The 18,230-nt window shown below is 42.2% G+C and overlaps 1 protein-coding gene across 3 annotated transcripts in view; it reads left to right on the forward strand.

Moving 5' to 3' along the window:
* MYO5B (myosin VB) overlaps positions 1 to 18,230 on the forward strand; it is a 386,934-nt gene that overhangs the window by 155,876 nt on the left and 212,828 nt on the right. For all 3 annotated transcript variants that reach the window (XM_003926074.4, XM_010336832.3, XM_074383485.1), the window contains exons 3-4: positions 2,439 to 2,610; positions 5,934 to 6,078. In XM_003926074.4, the coding sequence (XP_003926123.3) occupies positions 2,439 to 2,610; positions 5,934 to 6,078 (317 nt within the window). The remainder of the gene's footprint in view (positions 1 to 2,438; positions 2,611 to 5,933; positions 6,079 to 18,230) is intronic.

The following is an 18,230-nucleotide window of genomic DNA, read 5'->3' on the forward strand; positions in this document are numbered from 1 at the left end:
TTTAATATAGTTTTAAATAAAGGGAATCCTCTTACAAACTTCATTCTTATAGCAAACTTCTTTTTTTAATTCAGAAGAATGGTGTGGGTAGCTGCCTGACTGTCCATATAGGTTTTTCTTTCACTGTTCATATCTTTGCTCACTTGTGAAATCATTTCATGAGACCAAGGAAGAAGAGTTCATTGATGAAAAATTCTGAGTTAGGTGTTGCCTGCTGCTCTCTAGAGAGGGTAAACCAGTCTGCCCCTGCAAGTGGTGGACCAGTTTGTTCACCCTCTTCCTTTTTAGGGCTTTGTCAGTCTGATAAGAGTGCTGATAATTTTTACTCGCATCTCTTTGGTTACTGATTAAGTTGAATAGATTTTCATCTGTTCATGTGTTATTTTGTGATATATATTCTAGGTACAATTTTCTGTTGGGGTGTTGGTTTTCTTTTGGATTTCTTATAACTTTTTGTATATTAAGATTAGGAATTTCATCGTATAATGTAGAATCCCTGTCCCCTTTCCCTTTTCCCATTTAACTTTGCAAATGGTGTGTTTTATGATAGGTTTAAAGTTTTAAATTATAGTCAAATTTGTGAATATTTTCCTAAATGGTTTGGCTTTTGCATCATTCTTCAAAACTGCTTCCTTCCAAAACTTATACAAATATTTACCCAGTTTTAAAATTGATTTTTTTTTCTTTTTGGTTTCTTAGGTTTGTTCTACCTAAACTTACTTTGGTAAGATAGAATAAGAACACTGGCCCAATTTTCTTTCCCTAAGTGGCTAGGTAATTTACTTAACAATACTACTTGAAAAGTTTCTTTTAACCTTTTATTTGCATTTTAACATTATCACAAACAGATTTTCTCTATGTGCTTGTGTTTATTTCTGAATCTACTACACTTCATTTATTTGCCTATTTTAGCACTTTCATTGCTGGGTTTATTAATATGCCTTAAAATTTGATAACCAAGTCCCTCTTAAAATGGGGTGGGAGGAACACTGATATTTATATTATATTAAAAATTGACTGTTACCCCAGTAAGTTGAGTCTTTGTCCATAGAATTTCCTAAAAGGTTTATGTAAAACAAATTCTTAAAATATGATCTAGAAGCCACCTGTATCAGAATTACTGGGGAATGTATTTTAAATTTCAGGTTCCTGAACCCTGCCTCAGATTTCCTGATGAGTAAGTTGGGCTCAGGAAAGTTTTTTAAGTGTCCCAGAAGATTTTTAAGAATACCATAAGAATCTTAGCACTCAGATAAAACAGGGTGAGCAGCAGCCAATTTTCTCCTGTTTGTTTAACAACATCCCCATTACCTTCTTATAAATTATGTATGCAGATGTACATGTGTACATACATGCACTGAGAGTTACAAATGTATCCAGTGAACGTTTTTGAGTACTTAATGTTGTCCAGGTGCTAAGAATACAAGGGTAACACCTCGCATCTGAGATTTGACCTATTTGACCTTAAAATGTAGAATCCTATGCCCTGATTATGCACATACATCTCAGACTCCTAATATACTTTTGATGAAAGCACAATTACTGCTTTAGAAGAGCTTACAGTTAGGTTGGGGAGAAATATATGCACAAGGCCAGGCGCAGTGGCTCATGTCTGTAATCCTAGCACTTTGGGAGGCCGAGGCGGGAGGATCACGAGGTCAAGAGATCGAGACCATCCTGGCCAACATGGTGAAACCCCGTCTCTACTAAAAATACAAAAATTAGCTGGGCATGGTGGCGCGTGCCTGTAGTCCCAGCTACTTGGGAGGCTGAGCCAGGAGAATTGCTTGAACCCAGGAGGCGGAGGTTGCGGTGAGCCGAGATCGCGCCATTGCACTCCAGCCTGGGTAACAAGAGTGAAACTCCGTCTCAAAAAAAAAAAAAAAAATGCACAAATGGTTCAACTTGAGTCTGCCTACAGAGGGCAGTTCATCAGATACAAGGCGATCCAAATAAAAGTGGAGGGTGTTGGTTAACGGTGGAGAGTGTGTGAAGCACGAGCAATAAATGGGGCCAATCAAGGAAGTTTTTCTAGATGGAAGAAATAACAGCACTCCAATTGCAAGTGAAATTAAAGACTTATTATTTTCCCTTAAGCAATAGAAAACTCTCTCTCTCTCTTTCTCTCTCTCTTTCTCTCTCTCTCTCTCTCTCTCTCTTTTAAGAAAACTCTCTTAAAACTGGTTGTTTTCTGAGCTGTGTGTTTCAGTCATCTACCTTCATATCCTGGGGTCATGTTATCAGCAAATTTTCCACCTGGGCTGGTCTCTCATGGGAACACAGGTATTTTGTTCAGCTTGTCTTTCTTTAAAGCATTCTTTATCTTCATCATTTACTATCATGTTAAGATGGTGATTCCAGCTAAGAAGACAAAACGCTGAATACAGACCTAACGCTTCATAACCGCCTTTTTGTGCCTGCTACTTGGTTGTCTTTAGATTCTGGAATACCCAATTGACGTACAGCACAACCAGCTGCCCTTCTTACGGAATCCAGATATCTTGGTGGGAGAAAATGACCTGACTGCCCTTAGCTATCTTCACGAACCTGCGGTTTTGCATAATTTGAAGGTCCGTTTCCTGGAGTCCAACCATATCTACACTTACTGTGGTAAGTGGGGGGCATCTGTTGGCTGCATGTGTTAGGAAGTGCTTACCAGCTATAGACTTGCCCAACTCTAATGCTTAGGAGCCCTCAATTCACTCTCTCATTTGTAAGTCCCTCTCCTCTGAGACCCTCGAAAGGTTTGCAATCAGTGAATGTGGCTTAATTAGGCTGCCCCAGTCTCTGTGGGATGATTGGTGTTAATCACGGATCAACCAGGGAAGAAATGGGTCACACCATGTGGTACGACTGGCTTAGCTTAGTCCCGGGAGTCCTGGGAGAGCAGTAAGTACAGCACCGTGCCTGAGCTGGGTGCCTGCTCTCGGCACCAATCCCTTGTTTTGTTTTCTGCTTCAAAAGCCTGCTTTTCTGTGACCTTCTCACTTGCCTCAGTTTGTACAGACATAACACCTGATGAGTATTTGTCAAATTAGCAAAATTCATTAACATACTTAAAAAAATCCTGAAATTATCTTTGATTTTCTTAAAACTTCTCCTTTCCTGTATCTCAAATTCTGATCTCTCTTTCTTTTTAAAAGAGTATTGCTAAGTGGCATAGCAAAAATAGAACCCTATGAACCATTGTTTGAGAGGCAAATTGAGGATTTGGTCAGGGATTCAGCTGCCAGGCTCCTTTGTGGTCTTGTCCTGGGAGGAAACACCTGGCGTGTCCCCTCTGGTCTTGCTCATTGTCATAAGTGACACCTCAGGCCCTCAGGGGATTTTTCACTTTTATATTCCACTTTGGTTTGGAATTGGTAGTTTAGCTACTACGCTAGAGTGAGCTTTTCTTCCAGATTTCAGGAGCTATAAATAGCAGGTTGATTTCAGTGCTTGAGAGCTGTAGTTTCCCAAAAGCTCCTTCATTCCAACTGCTGGTGGGAGTTTTATTTGAAACAAACTGTCAATTATCAGAGCCTTTAATAAGATGTTTATTTCAATAAGAAGACTTTTAAAATTTGACTCCCATTTTAGGAGAAAAAGATAAGGGACCATCAGCTTCTGTTTTTAAAGGAATCCCCTCTAAGATGTTCTGGTGTCTGTAGATATTTATCCAAATGCATCTTGACTCCTCCAGTTCAAGCTGTTGAGAGTGACTGAGTGGCATAGAAGTCTCAGTCACCCAGGAAGCACTAGATTCTGCTCTGGAGAGGCCAGGATGTTTAAAGAAAACGCATGACCTCAGGGTATGGTATGGAAATTTGAATTGCGTGCTACATGGTTTAGAATCTTACAGAACTCCATTAACTAGCAGAACATGTGAGGCTGTTGCTAAGAGGATTCTCCAAGTGATTAGCCACATTAGTGGAATTTATCAGGGTTCTTGGCCTTATATTTTGGTCTTTTCAGGCAAACTTCTATCAAGAGGACTTGAGTGTCTTTTTTCTCCCCTGGACCTTTCCCCTTTACGTGGAATAATCTGGTTTATTACACTGCACGTTCCCAGCGTCTCTTTTCAAACGCCAGAATGGAGCACGATGTAGGAGACTTCCATCTTAGCAGCTGCCTTTTCATTGCCTTCTCCTTCCCAAGTGATTGGAAAAGTTTCTGGGTTTTGTACCAGTGGGTCTTCTGACATCTAGAATGTGATCTTATGGGAAAGAAAAGGGCATGTTTCTGTTTTGTCTGAAAGATCAAATTCACACTTGTTTCTTTCTGCAAGCTCCAATATCAAACTGCCTCACCCATCCATCAAAGATTATCTGAACCTTATAATATTTCCTGATTGCTCAGTCAACACAGATTTACTGACTCAATCATTGCAATGCGTTCTTTAGGGGACACAAGATGTAAGGGAAAAAAAGATGAGATGTGGTATAATAAAAAAATAACATTTGACCCAGCAATCCTGTTACTGGATATATACCCAAAGGATTATAAATCATTCTGTTATAAAGACACAGGTACACATATGTCTATTGTGGCTCTGTTCACAATAGCAAATACTTGGAACCCAAACGCCCATCAGTGATAGACTGGATAAAGAAAATGTGGCACATATACACCATGGAATACTATGCAGCCATAAAAAAGGATGAGTTCATGTCCTTTGCAGGGACATGGATGAAGCTGGAAACCATCATTCTCAGCCAACTGACACAAGAACAGAAAACCAAACACTTAATGTTCTCACTCATAAGTAGGAGTTGAACAATGAGAACACATGGACACAGGGAGGGGAACATCACACACTGGGGCCTGTCAGGGAGTGGGGGGCTAGGGAAGGAAAGCAGGGTGGTGGTGGAGGGGCCAGGGGAGGGATAGCACTAGGAGAAATATCTAATGGAGATGATGGGGTGATGGATGCAGCAAACAACCATGGCATGTGTATACCTATGTAACAATCCTGCAGGTTCTGCACATGTACCACGGAAATTAAAGTATAATAGGAAAAATAGCAAACACACAGTGCTTACCATACAAGGCACTGGTCTTAAGTGTTCTCTTTTTGTTCTTTTAACCAAAAACTGTCACCCAGGCTGGAGTACAGTAACGCCATCATAGCTCACTACAGCCTTAAACTCCTGGGCTCAAAGGATCCTCTCATCTTAGCCTCCTTGAGTGGCTGGGACTACAGGCCCATGCCACCATGCCCAACTAATTAGTTTTTTGTAGAGAGGAGGTCTCACTGTATTAACCAGTCTGGTCTTGAACTCCTGGCCTCAAGTGATCTTCCTGCCTCAGCATTCCAAAGTGCTTGGATTACAAGCATGAGCCACTGTGCCTGGCTTTTTTCCTTGCTAAGTTCATCATTTTTCCTTAGGATGTCCCAGATCAATGCAGTTTTTATCTCCATTTTATATAATAGTTGAGGAAACTGAGGTACTGAGAAGTTAATTGCCAACAATCATGTAGTAATTGGCTGAGCTGAGGTTAGATCTTAAGATACGTACATTGTAGTCACCATCCACATGTTATTTGTATTTTAGTGAAGATAACTAATGTACAAATAAGAAAATGTATAATCTCTTTCCCAGATTTTAGTTTTGAGATGGATTTTTAAGTCTCTCTAATATATACAGGTAGGATTAAATATATCCTCTTCTCTCTGATCCTGGAACACCTTGCACATGTCTATTTCATGAACTCAGTTTTTTTTAGTATTTGTGTGTGTGTGTGTGTTTGCGCGCATGTTTATTCCAGGCTGTAAGGTATTTGGAGACCTGAAGCACACAGATGAGCCTTGATTGAGCGGATCGATGGTTAAGACAGGTTCTGTTGCCCTCTCATTCATTGATTTTTGGTGTGTGTATGAATGGGTGGGTGCCTTGAGCTGGTGTGAGGTGGCTGCTGTGCTATCTGACTCTGACCATCTCATCTGTTTGCAGGTATCGTGCTTGTTGCCATTAATCCTTATGAACAGTTGCCAATCTATGGACAAGATGTCATCTATGCCTACAGTGGCCAAAATATGGGAGACATGGACCCCCACATCTTTGCTGTGGCAGAAGAAGCCTACAAGCAGATGGCCAGGTGAGACTGTCCTAAGCCCAGAAGTCCTCCTGAGTAGTCAGCGGGCAGAAGGGTAGTTTTTACCTTCCTCTGCAACTGACACTCACCGTGAGGTAATGAGACTGGGATTGAGGAAACATCTTGGAAATAAAGCAGCCCAAGTTCTTTTCTTATTTATTTTATTTATTTTATTTATTTTTTATGTTTTGAGACAGAGTTTTGCTCTTGTTACCCAGGCTGGAGTGCAATGGCGCGATCTTGGCTCACCGCAACCTCCGCCTCCTGGGTTCAGGCAATTCTCCTGCCTCAGCCTCCCGGGTAGCTGGGACTACAGGCACGCGCCACCACGCCCAGCTAATTTTTGTATTTTTAGTAGAGACGGGGTTTCACCTTGTTGACCAGGATGGTCTCGATCTCTTGACCTCGTGATCCACCCGCCTCGGCCTCCCAAAGTGCTGGGATTACAGGTGTAAGCCACTGCGCCCGGCCTCCAAGTTCTTTTCTTAATTTCCTCATGTCTTTATCTTATTCCAGTGAACTTGAACCCAGACTTGGAGAGCACTGACTCTTTAAACTTATTTTATTTTATTATTATTTTTGAGCAATGGAATAAATCCCTTGCATTTCATCTCTCTTTGACTTCCTTTTGGCCCCTTTCCTCCCTTCATGGTATCATATAATTCATCTGATAACTCTTCATTCACTTACCCCAGCCTGATCTACAATAGTCTCACTGAAGACTCCCTTTTGAAGAAACCAGGCCTCCTTGACAACTTCTTGAGATGCCAAGCACTTGGGGGCAGCAATTGAAGTTTCGAATTGGCAGCTGTGCATAGCAGTGTGGGGTTTTTAGCCTGGAAGTGGAGCTCTGTTTAGACATTTAAGTATATCTCCTCCTTATTGCTGTTATTCTTTTCACTCTGAAAAACAGCAGATCTGTTTCATCAGAAAATGGGTTGGGTGATGGGCTGTAACTTCAGCGTAAAGTAGGGAAAGATAGCTTTATCAATGTTTTGGGGGAAATGCAGGTCTCAGTTAATGCTAAAATGATAGATTCATTGAGCCAAATTTTCTTGTCGCCTCTAGAGAACATCTTATGGAGCTGGCAACATGCAAAGCAAAGTCTTTTTGGAGAAGTAAAGCTGTTTAGATTAATTTAGTAAAAGGCGTTAGTGATTTTACGGGGAGGAGAACCCCATTCTAGGTGGTCTGCGCTTCAGTGGATTTCAGGATATCATTTTCATCCCAGTGAAAGTTTCCACGAGGGAAGACTGTTTTATGGCTTCTTTGCAGATTTATAGTGCTTTATTGCTGGCTGTAGAGATCAGTATATAAAAAGGTATGCTTCATTATAATACACAGTGATGTATTCAAAATAAGCACTGATTGAAGAGCTGAAAAATCGAATACACAGGATGGTCTGTAACTGTTTTATTTCTCCTAAGTGTGGAGCTAAAATTATTGCAATCTTTGACTTTTCTCTCATGCCAAAAGAAAGACCATACACTATATTAATCAGCTATCAGGGCTCAACCAGGAGTCCCTTAGCTTAGACAACTCACTGGTGTGCACCTCCTACCTAGTGGTGTGTGGTTCCAGAGAAGATTGTGTGGAGAGAAGAATGAGCATTAGTGTGTTGCACAGTGTGCAGCTGTGCATGACTTTCTGTTGGAGGCCATGGGTATGGCACAGAGGAGGGAGACCTGGGGACTCAACAGATTCTGTGCTTTGGAAAAATCTATTCAGCTCAGCCTACATGCACTTCATGTGAGAACAGCGAGACTCTGTCCTCCTTTAGAAGATGGTTTCTTTAGGTTCTGAAAGAGAAGATGGGTGTTTGGTTCTCACCATGTTGTACCATGCCGACAGCTCTGACAGCTAAGACGTGTCCTGTCATGGCTGGCCTTCACATTTGATTGCTTTCATCCCATTCCCTTAGCCATTGCACTTAGGTGTGTCAGAAGCTTCTATTCTTCATCAAAGCTGCTTGTGGACCCCTGTAGGTTTGAGAATCTTCTAGCCCTCCACCCTGTGGAATCTTCTAGCTTTATCCACCCTGCAGACCTTTTGACAAGATTCCTCTTTTCTTCCCTGCCATGCCTGAAGCTGGGTCCGTGGTTACCCTACACTTGGGTTATTTCACTTGCTTGGGACCTTTGCACTCATTATGGGGAAGGAGATGTGTGGGAGTTAGGGGTGATAGTGGTAATACTGTCTTGCCCGAGGGTAATGAATTTGACAGTAGAGAGTTGGGATGTTAAGGCTGAACTGGGATTGCTTCCTTAAGGGTTTTCTTTAAGGATTTAAGGTTTATACTTGTTTTACCCACTGGGTCCCAGGGTGTAGCCAAATAATTTTGCTGAAGTTCTTGTACAATTTTTGCTCATGAACATGCATTTGAAATAGGAAGACCAGCACATGTGGCCACAGGGAAGAGCTATTTTGTTTTTTGCTTTTTTTTGAGATAGAGTTTCACTCTTTCACCCAGGCTGGAATGAAGTAGCGCGATCTCGGCTCACTGTAACCTCCGGCCTCCAGGTTCAGGCGATTCTCCTGCCTCAGCCTCTCCAGTAACTAGGATTATAGGTGCTTACTACCACACTTGGCTAATATTTGTATTTTTAGTAGAGACAGGGTTTCACCATGTTGGCCAGGCTGGTCTCAAACTCCTGACCTCAGGTAATTCACCTGCCTCAGCCTCCCAAAGTGCTGGGATTACAGGCGTGAGCTGCCACATCTGGCCAAGAGGTAGTTTTGAATTAGTTCTGTTGTCAGCTGTTCAGGTTTCTGTTATTGATCTGAGAGGTACATTGCAAACCCTAGCAGAATCTGTTGAGCCATTGGTTAGATGCAGGACAAGTTTCTACTATATTTCCTGTGTAGGCCTTCTCTGTCAGTTTCGAATACTAGAACACATTCATTCAATGGTACTTGTCAACTGTCTGTTGTGCTTTTTCTGACTCATCTGTAGTCATTGAAATAGTTATGTGGTTCAAGTAGCCATAGGCTAGCACAATGTACTTTGAATTTGAGCTTTCCTAACAGCTGGGCGAAATGAGAGGTGTAAGACACTAAAGTTAATGGTTTTCGGTCTTTGGAGACTACAACTCATGTGACCTTGGACTCAGTGATTCTTTTTCTTGGTTCACCAGGGACTGGATTTTCTTTCTTGATGTGGCTCACACAGGGACTCTTGATGCTTTAAGTGTGTGGGGAGACTCTGTGAGAGCATGGAGGGCTAAGTATAGATCTTTATTCCTCCCACTCCCACCCCCCAAGAGTTCCAGGAGAGCACTGCTAGAGCTGGAGGAAAGTTAGAGGAGATACCAGTAAGAGGAGAGGATTGGTTCACTGTCCCTATCTCTGTCCTCTTCACCAAGTCTGGGCTTGAGGATGAATGTGGATTCACAGCGAAGAAAAGGCGAGTGTTAAAATCCTGTGACACATCATTTTCATGAATTCTGTCCTCTACATGAGAATCCTGTGGGGAAGGGGCTGACCTCCATTGCTTAACTCTATGCTTCCTACTCCTCCTTTCCCATCTGAGACACAGAAGGCCCACTCCCTCATTTTTACCTTCCTCAACTCCAGCCTCAGGTCCTCCATCAAATCATTATCAGTAAATGTTTATGAAGTATCAGTTATTTGATAGGCTCAGCATTGGCCACTAGGAAATGTAAGACCTCACCCTGCTTCTAAAGGGGCTCACCGTCTGGTGGGGGAGAGAAGACATACGTAGGCCTAGAAGCCTGTAACTGCAGGAAGTATAAATAGAAACTGTCCCACAGTGTCATTTAAAGTGAGTTTGGAGACTTGATGTCACAGATGGCCCAAGAAAACTAGGATTTTAGCTGGGTCTGGATGAATTGGTGGGATGCACAGGGTGAGAAGGCGGCCTCTAGGTGAGTGGAGTAATGGACCATAACCTCGGAAGCAGGGCATCAGAAGGCATCACAAAATCACAAGAGACTGCCTTACACCCACCAGGATGGCCACAGGCAAAGATACGGTAACAGGTGTTGGCAAGGATGTGGAGAAATTAGAATTCTCACGCTGCTAGTGGGACTGTAAATTAGTGCAAGCGCTGTGGCAAAAATAGTTTTTCGAAAACAAAAATTCCCCTAAGACCCAGCAGTTCCATTCTTAGGTACGCACCCAAGAGAAATGAAAACTTTTTTTTTGTTTTGAGACGGAGTTTACTCTTGTCACGCAGGCTGGAGTGTAATGGCGAGATCTTCGTTTACTGCAACCTCCGCCTCCCAGGTTCAGCCGATTCCCGAGTAGCTAGAACTACAGGCACTTGCCACCACACCCAGCTCATTTTTGTATTTTTAGTAGAGACAGGATTTCACCAATTTGACTAGGTTTGCCTCAAACTCCTGACCTCAGGAGATTCACCTGCCTCAGCCTCCCAAAGTGCTGGGATCGCAGGCGCCACCTACCACGGCCGGCCTGAAAACACATATTTACACAAAAACTTACTTACACATATTCTTAGCAGTGTTACTCACAATAGCCAAAAGATGAAAACAACTTAAATGTTCATCACCTGACGAATGGATAAACCAAATGAAGACTGTCATACAATGGAATATGACTGGCCATAAAGATGAACAGAGAACCGATACATGCTACTACATTGATGAACCTTGAAATCATACTAAATCAAAGAAGCCAGATACAAAAGACCACATGTTGTCTGATTCCATTTCTATAAAATGTCCAGAATAGACAAATCTATACAGACAGAAAGTAGATTCATAGTTGCCTAGGGCTGGAGGTTGAAGCAAAATGGAGATTGATTTCTGCAGGGTATGTTTTTTGGTGGGGTGGTTGTAGGAGCGATGAATCGTTCTAAAAATTGGTTGTGCTGATGGATGCACAACTCAGCAAATGTACTAAAAACCATAAACTGATACACTGTAAGTGGGTGAATTGTGTGTTCTGTGAATGAGATCTTAATAAAGCTATCATAAACAAAAAGACATGGTAAGGAGACAGTACCTAGGCAAGTTTAACTCCTGCCAGGGAGTTCTGGGCTGTAACATTAGAAACAACCCAAATGCCCAACGATGATAGACTGGATAGGGAAAATGTGATACATATACACCATGGAATATTACACAGCCATCAAAAACGATGAGTTCACGTCCTTTGTAGGGACATGGATGAACCTGGAAACCATCATTCTCAGCAAACTGACACAAGAGCAGAAAATCAAACACCGTATATTCTCACTCATAGGCGGGTGTTGAACAATGAGAACACATGGACACAGGGAGGGGAGCACTACACACTGGGGTCCGTTGGGGGGAAATGGGGGAGGGGCGGGGGGTGGGGAGGTGGGAAGAGATAGCATGGGGAGAAATGACAGATACAGGTGAGGGGACGGAAGGCAGCAAACCACACTGCCAAGTGTGTACCTATGCAACAATCTTGCATGTTCATCACATGTACCCCAAAACCTAAAATGCAATAAAAAAAAAAAAGAAAGAAACAAGGTGAAGCCAGATTGTGGAGACCTTTGCAGGATGGGCCAAACTTTGGGGAAGAAGTTGGTTCTATTAACAGAGCGTATAAAGGTGGCCAGATGAGTTTGGGAAACTGTGGACTAACCAAGTTAAACATCTTCCTTTAGGGCTGAGCTTCCCAGAGCCCTTATGTTGATACACCTTCTGAGTTTCCAAGATAGGGATCTATTATGCTGGGTTTGCAAATCATATTTAGACACAAAACTGTTTTCAAAGATTATTTCAAGGGACTAATCTGTGCAACACTTTGGAAAATGCATAGAGTGATGGAGGAATTTTATTGTCTTGGGTAAGGAAATAATATGATACAAGAGATGTTCAAAGAAGAATTTTTCTCTGATGCATCCTATTTCTTAATGATCTTTTCTTCTCCATATTCTGTACATTTCCAAGGATAAGAACAGCTTCTTATGAGAAGTTTAGCTTGTAGAAATAACTTACCTGTGTATAGCGGGAATGATACAGGGTGAGCCTACATGACACAGTGTTACGTTCTATGTATTTTCTCTTCAATGCTTTATCCCAGGGCATGTAATTGGTGCTTAACAAGAATAAGAATAATTGACTAATGAATGCATTTAGTTCTCAGAGTTGCTGTCTTACATTAGTTATCCCCACAGTACAGATGAGGATAGAGACTTTTGGATGCTGAATAGTTCTCTGTGGTCATAAAGATAGTAACTGAGTATAGATGGAATTCAGACCCAAACCTGTTTGCTGTGTAGTTTCCTGCATTCGCTGAGAAAAATGGTACTACCTCCCTAAATGGGCAGAGATGGAATCCAGACCCAATCTGACTGGCCAGTGCTTCCTGCATTAGCCAAGAAGCTGTTCTACTTCTCTTAATGGGTAGCAATAGAATTTAGACTCAATCTGTTTGCCCCAGAGCCTCCTGCTTTAGCCAGGAAACCCTACCACCTCTCTAAATTTTGTCTACTTGACCCCAGACAGTCATATCAGAACAGAGGAGATTCTGGTTCCCAGGGTACCACTGAGGACCAGAATGGATAGATCATTTTCCTTACAGTTTTGATGTGTTTTTCAGCCTTGTTGGTGGGACTGTGCCATCTTATTTGGCTAGCTGTGTCTGATTGCTTTTTTGAGCTGTGTATTTCATTGGTGCTGTGCCTTTTTTTTTTTTTTCCTCCTAAAAGGGCGTGGGAATGCTGTGGAGCAAATTTATTTGCTCAGGTAGCCAAGGTGATAGAGCACCCACGTTCCCATCTGTCTCTGCTGTGTTGCCAGCTGTGACTAATAATGAAAGATGAGATTGCTGTTGCCTGGGGTTCCAAGGAGGGGTGTGCAGCTTGGCGGCCTGTGGAGGGTGGGGCTGGTGAGTAATGAAATGCACCCTTGTCAGAGTAAGAGCCACCCCAGAGATGGGGTTTCCAGCTTATGAGGGTGAGAGCCTATGCTCCATGAGGACAGGGATTCTAGTTAATGGTCCTGGTTGGGCTCTTGGAAGAGGGTCTCTTGCTTGATTTGGGTCCCCGTATGTGTGAAATACATGTAGAGAACTTGATGGCCTTCCAGGGAAGCAGTATGGAAATGACTGTCCATAGTGGAAAAAAACAAAAGTGTTGCTCTTTGGTAAACAGGAGGGAAGAGGTTGCAAGGCGGATGGTATGAGTGGGAGTGAGAGGCTGTCCTCTGTTGCCAGGACAGCCCAAAGTGAGCACATTGACTCCTCAGGGCGATGAGAAAAATTCCTGATTGTGAAAATATGTTTCTGAAGGGAAGGGAGTGAGGAAGCCATGCCGTTTCCCTTTTTGGAGGTCAAAACGATAGCTAAAAATAGAATTGACAACTTTATCTTCCTAACGGTGGGGATGGAGCACTCTGGGCTGCATGAGAATGGTCTCAGGGCTTTTGCAATCACCTCCAGACTGCAGATTCTGTCGAACTTGGATCTTTGAAAATACATCTTTCAAAAAGAATTATACATAGGTGACCGAAATCTTCACGTTGCTTTGAGATCACGTTTTAAATAGAATAATGTTGGTTTCTTCCTTCAGTTTCGGTATAAGGTGGTTTGTTATTCTGGGCTGTCGCGTGGTTTGGGGAAGTTGGGGATGTGGAATGCTTCCTAATTGAGTCTCCTGTTTTCCATGAGAGAATGTCTTCATGCTGATGAGAGTGTGGAGCCAGGTTTTTCCTGTAAGTGGTGTGCTGTGCAGGAGTATGCGGGGGTCTGTCCCCGGTAACGTCATCTCTGCCAACCTGCCGTGTGTCCACGGGTAGACTTTCTGACCTCTGTGGTTCTCGGCATCTTCGCACTTTGAGGAGAACATTGGCCTTGCTTCTGAGAGGAACTCGGATCCAGTGAGATGTCATGAGGAACCTTCGAAAGCTCTTAAGTGCTATAAGACTTTGGGGTATAGTTGTTACAGCTGACAGATTCATGAGCTGTGGCTGAGTTCAGTGAATGGTGAAGTCCCTGGGGAGGTCAGTGAGTAGGGAGTAGTGACTGGGTGAATTTTATAGTAAGTCTGAAACCAGGACTTCAGTCAGTCCTGAATTTTGGGTGAAGTTTTTGTTTTCTTTCCCATGCAGTATAATTTCAAGTCAGGGTTAGTCGGAGTTGCATTAGGACAAGGTATGAGAAATGCTCAAGATATTTGAACACAGGAACGGTCTTTAACCTCTTCTCCGGCGTTGTCTCTTATTTCTTGAACAAGCCCTGAGCGTTCCACATTCAGATTCCTTCCTGGGATGCTCTGGGCTGTTCAACTGTCCCTGTTCTTCCCTCTCCACCTCCTTTCTGTGACCTCCTGCACGGTCTTGACAGTGTACACCTATCTCCCTCCCCTAGGGATGCTACAGCACTAAGGTTTTGTGAAATGGTTTTGATCCTTTATAATATCTTAGATGGTATTGTTGTTTGCATTCTACCTATCATATTCAAATTGCTAGTTATATTAAAATTTCTGAGTAAGGGAAAGTTATTTAAGTGTGCAGTGAATATGGCTAACGATGACATCCCTATTTTAAAATAAATTGATAGTAAAGGGATGTTGCCATCTCCTTTTAAATTGTTCATTTAGGAAAGAATAGGATAGGCAGTTTCCTTTGTCTGCCTTCTATGACCCTGCAGAGGTCATAAATATTATTAACAAGTTCCATATCTGCAGTATACCCAAAATGATTTGTGAGGTTAAATCTCAAATCGAAATCATAGAGCTGAGAGATATTTTAGTTTCTTGATATTCACTATTTTACCTGGAGAAGCAGAGCATGTCAGAAAGGAGAGAGCCTGCAGTCACCAGGTGGAAACTAGTTGTGCAGGGTACTGTGTTCTAGGAAGTGGTCTTGTGGGTGCTGCCTTACCATTCCCAGTATAGGAAACTTTCTCAAATGTGTTACATTTTTAACAGCTTTTATTGTCAGGAGTCTCTCTATCACACAACACTTTGCTGAGTCTCCGTTTGCCTTCACCCATGGATCTGAGCTCTTCCTGTGTAGCTGTCCAGGATAATGTCCATTTTCTTATATGGCAGCCCCTTCTGTCATATGTCCTTGGCCCCCACTCTGGCCTGAGCCTCCTGGCTCCCACTGCTCTTCCTTATGACCATGGCTTTCCAGAAACTCTCCTATCTGGCCACCCTGAGACGCCATCTGGTTTTTTTAAGTCTGATGTTGCTGGTCGCTGGATGTGGGCTGCAGAATTTGAGGTGATGAGGTGTTCTCATGCAGAATTTCTGACGGAGCCTGCAGATGCATTTATTTTTGGCAGGTGTTTCACGTGGTTGACTTACAATAAATTTGTAAGCCACTAAATTTCCATCCCTTTCCCTGTCTCACCCACATGCACACTCAAGAACTGTTTTTATCATAGCTTTAATGGGATATAAATAACTAGCAATAAACTGTACATATTTAAAGTGAAGTCACACACATTAAATTGAACATACAATTTGACATACAATTTGAAACCATCACCACAATCAAGATAGCAAACATTTCCTTAACTCTCAAAAGCTTTTTTTTTTTTTCTTGAAGTCTCCCTCAACACCCCCAGGGGTAGCCCCTGATCTGCTTTCTATGAGTGTAAATTCAAGCTGCTCTTAAGGTATGTTGTCTTCACTCTGCACTTGCTCAATTGATTTTTTTCCCCCTTTGGTATGCTGAGCAGGATTCTATCCATGTTAAATTGCACCCTTGTACCTGTGTTCTCTTATTTTGTGAATGTATCTTTTTGAATTCTGATTTTTGCATCTGATAGATCGGGTCTCCCTAACTTGATGCACTGCAGATTTGATGAGTCTGTTGCGTCATTCTTATCCAGAAGTGGTAATCTGGATGGATTCCTGTAATGTGCATGGAGCAGTTTATTCTGAAGGTACTAGTGACTTAATCTGGTAGAAGTAAACATTGAGTCAAGTGCTCACATGTATTAAGTCTTGCTAAAACCTGCTCACACTGGGTTAGTCAGTCATGACTTGAGGTCACGTGTGAGGTGGGCTAGCACAGACCCCAGTTAGTGTCCCAGCTTTATCAGGGTCAAGCTCCTTCACTAAGGTGTGCCATTTCTTTATTGGAGCAAGGGCGTGCCTGAGTGTGCTTGTTTCCTCAGGCCACTGTAAGCCATAAATAGGCTTAAGTGTTGGAGAGCCGAGTGTGGACCCCTGTGCAGGCAGTGCCCCCATGGCTGTGGGCACCTGAGGCTCCTACACACCATTCTGGTTACACAGCATTTTTCTGATGTCAAAGTCAAACTTGTCATCCTGCATGGATTTCTTTTGGAATTAATAGTGATGGTGACATGTGAGAAGGATTTAGTTTTTCAAGGTGTCCAAAATAATTTTCGGTAAAAAAAAAAGCTAATAGAATGTGAAGCCTAGCAGGATGAAATGGCATTCCTATTTACGTCGTAGTAATGCCTTTCACGCCATGTTAACCACTCTTTCTTTTGCAGCTGTGTATTTTCACATTTATATCCCAGAAGACAGAGCAGCCACAAACCTAGTCTGCCAGTGGGCCTGAGTTTTGCAGCAAAGGAAGATGCTGTGAAGTGAGGCGGCTGAAAGTTGAGTGTCCAGGGACAGTAATGAGATTACCTTAAGTTTTCAAAACACAGTAGAGATATGATCATGAGCAAGTTCCTCAGGTTCACCTAAATTTCCACCAGAGCTTGCATCTATAAGATAGGAATCAATGTCATGTCTAACAAAATTGTTAGAATTAAATTAGTTGATAAATGAAAATGCTTGGTGTGATTTCTGGCACAGAGTGAGGGTTTGCTGAATGTCAGGCACAATGGTGGTGATAGTACCAATGGCACATCATATGTGTCCTATCCCTTATCATGTCACAGTATCCAAAAGAAGGAAATGATGGAAGAGTTCATAGTTGAGTAAGATTCTCTCTGTAGGTTGCCTTCAGAACAGATTTTACTTTCAGGGCCAAGTGAACAGTATAAGGATGGCCAGTTGTATGTGCTCAGTGAAATTCTTTCGGACTTTTTAATAGGTTTTTGCTTGGCTAACAATTATAACTTTTATAAATGTAATTTCAAGTTGTCTAGAGAAAACACAGCATCAACTACATTATGCTTATGCACTTAGTATATATGGAAAACAAACAGCTTTCAGTTCTACAGTTAGCGATATTGCACTGTTAATGGCCAGGCAGCCCCAGAATTGTGTTTAAATGTGGATATCACTATCCTTTTGGTGAAGCTGTAAACTTAAACAGAAAATAATATGTTACATTGCAGGAACCAAATAATTATTTGTTTTATAGCCAGTTTTTGAAAGATGACTAGCCAGAAACCACTGATCACATGGTAGATGCCAGAAAGCAGCTTTCCTTAAGTGGCTGGAAGTGATGGTATCTTCTGGTGCCTGGAGTAGTGAATCAGTTGGTTAGAGCAGCCATCTTTAAACCGCTGGGGTGTGCTAGTTTTTGGAAGATTATTCACTAGAGCATGTGAAGAAAATATTAAAACTTTATTTTTTTACATCTTTTTAAAACTTAAAATATCATTTGTGCATGTTTTATAATATGCATAATACAGTACAGTGTCACAAAACCATTTATTAACAAATTATAAGCATGCTTACAGTTTTTGTTATTTATATGGATGCATGTCAAAAGTAAGATGATGAGTTTAATGTCCAGGGAAGTGCCTAAAGCCACATATGCAATGATCTTTGTGGACTCGTTCATATTTCAGAGGAAAAACTGTCCCTTGGCCCCCTGGTGAGGTCCTTGTCACTGTACCTTTACAATGGGATGAAGATGAGAGAAGGCCATCCCATCATAGGGAATATAACTGACAGTGCAGCCCATTGTCCCTTTATTAGTGTCATCTGTCCAGGCTGAGTTAGAGAGCACTGCACTTTCTAGTGGCTCTTGGATTCTGTTAGGATATAATAAATATATACTGTTATAAGACCAACAGGTTCGTGTGCCCACTGCACAGTAACAGACCAGTTACACTAAGACAGCAGGTTTTGCAGCAGAGAAAGAGTTTAATGATCACAGGGCACCAACAGAGGAGATGGGAGATCCTTAAATCCATCTCCTTGAGGAGTTCTGGGCTGGAGTTTTAATGGGCATCACAAGGGCAAGGGGCTAGACAATTGGTGTTGTGAACTGATTGGAGGAAGGGTGATGAAATCATCAGGATATGGAAACTAC

Source organism: Saimiri boliviensis, chromosome 13 (genome assembly GCF_048565385.1).
Source record: "Saimiri boliviensis isolate mSaiBol1 chromosome 13, mSaiBol1.pri, whole genome shotgun sequence".
Classification (NCBI taxonomy): domain Eukaryota; kingdom Metazoa; phylum Chordata; class Mammalia; order Primates; family Cebidae; genus Saimiri; species Saimiri boliviensis.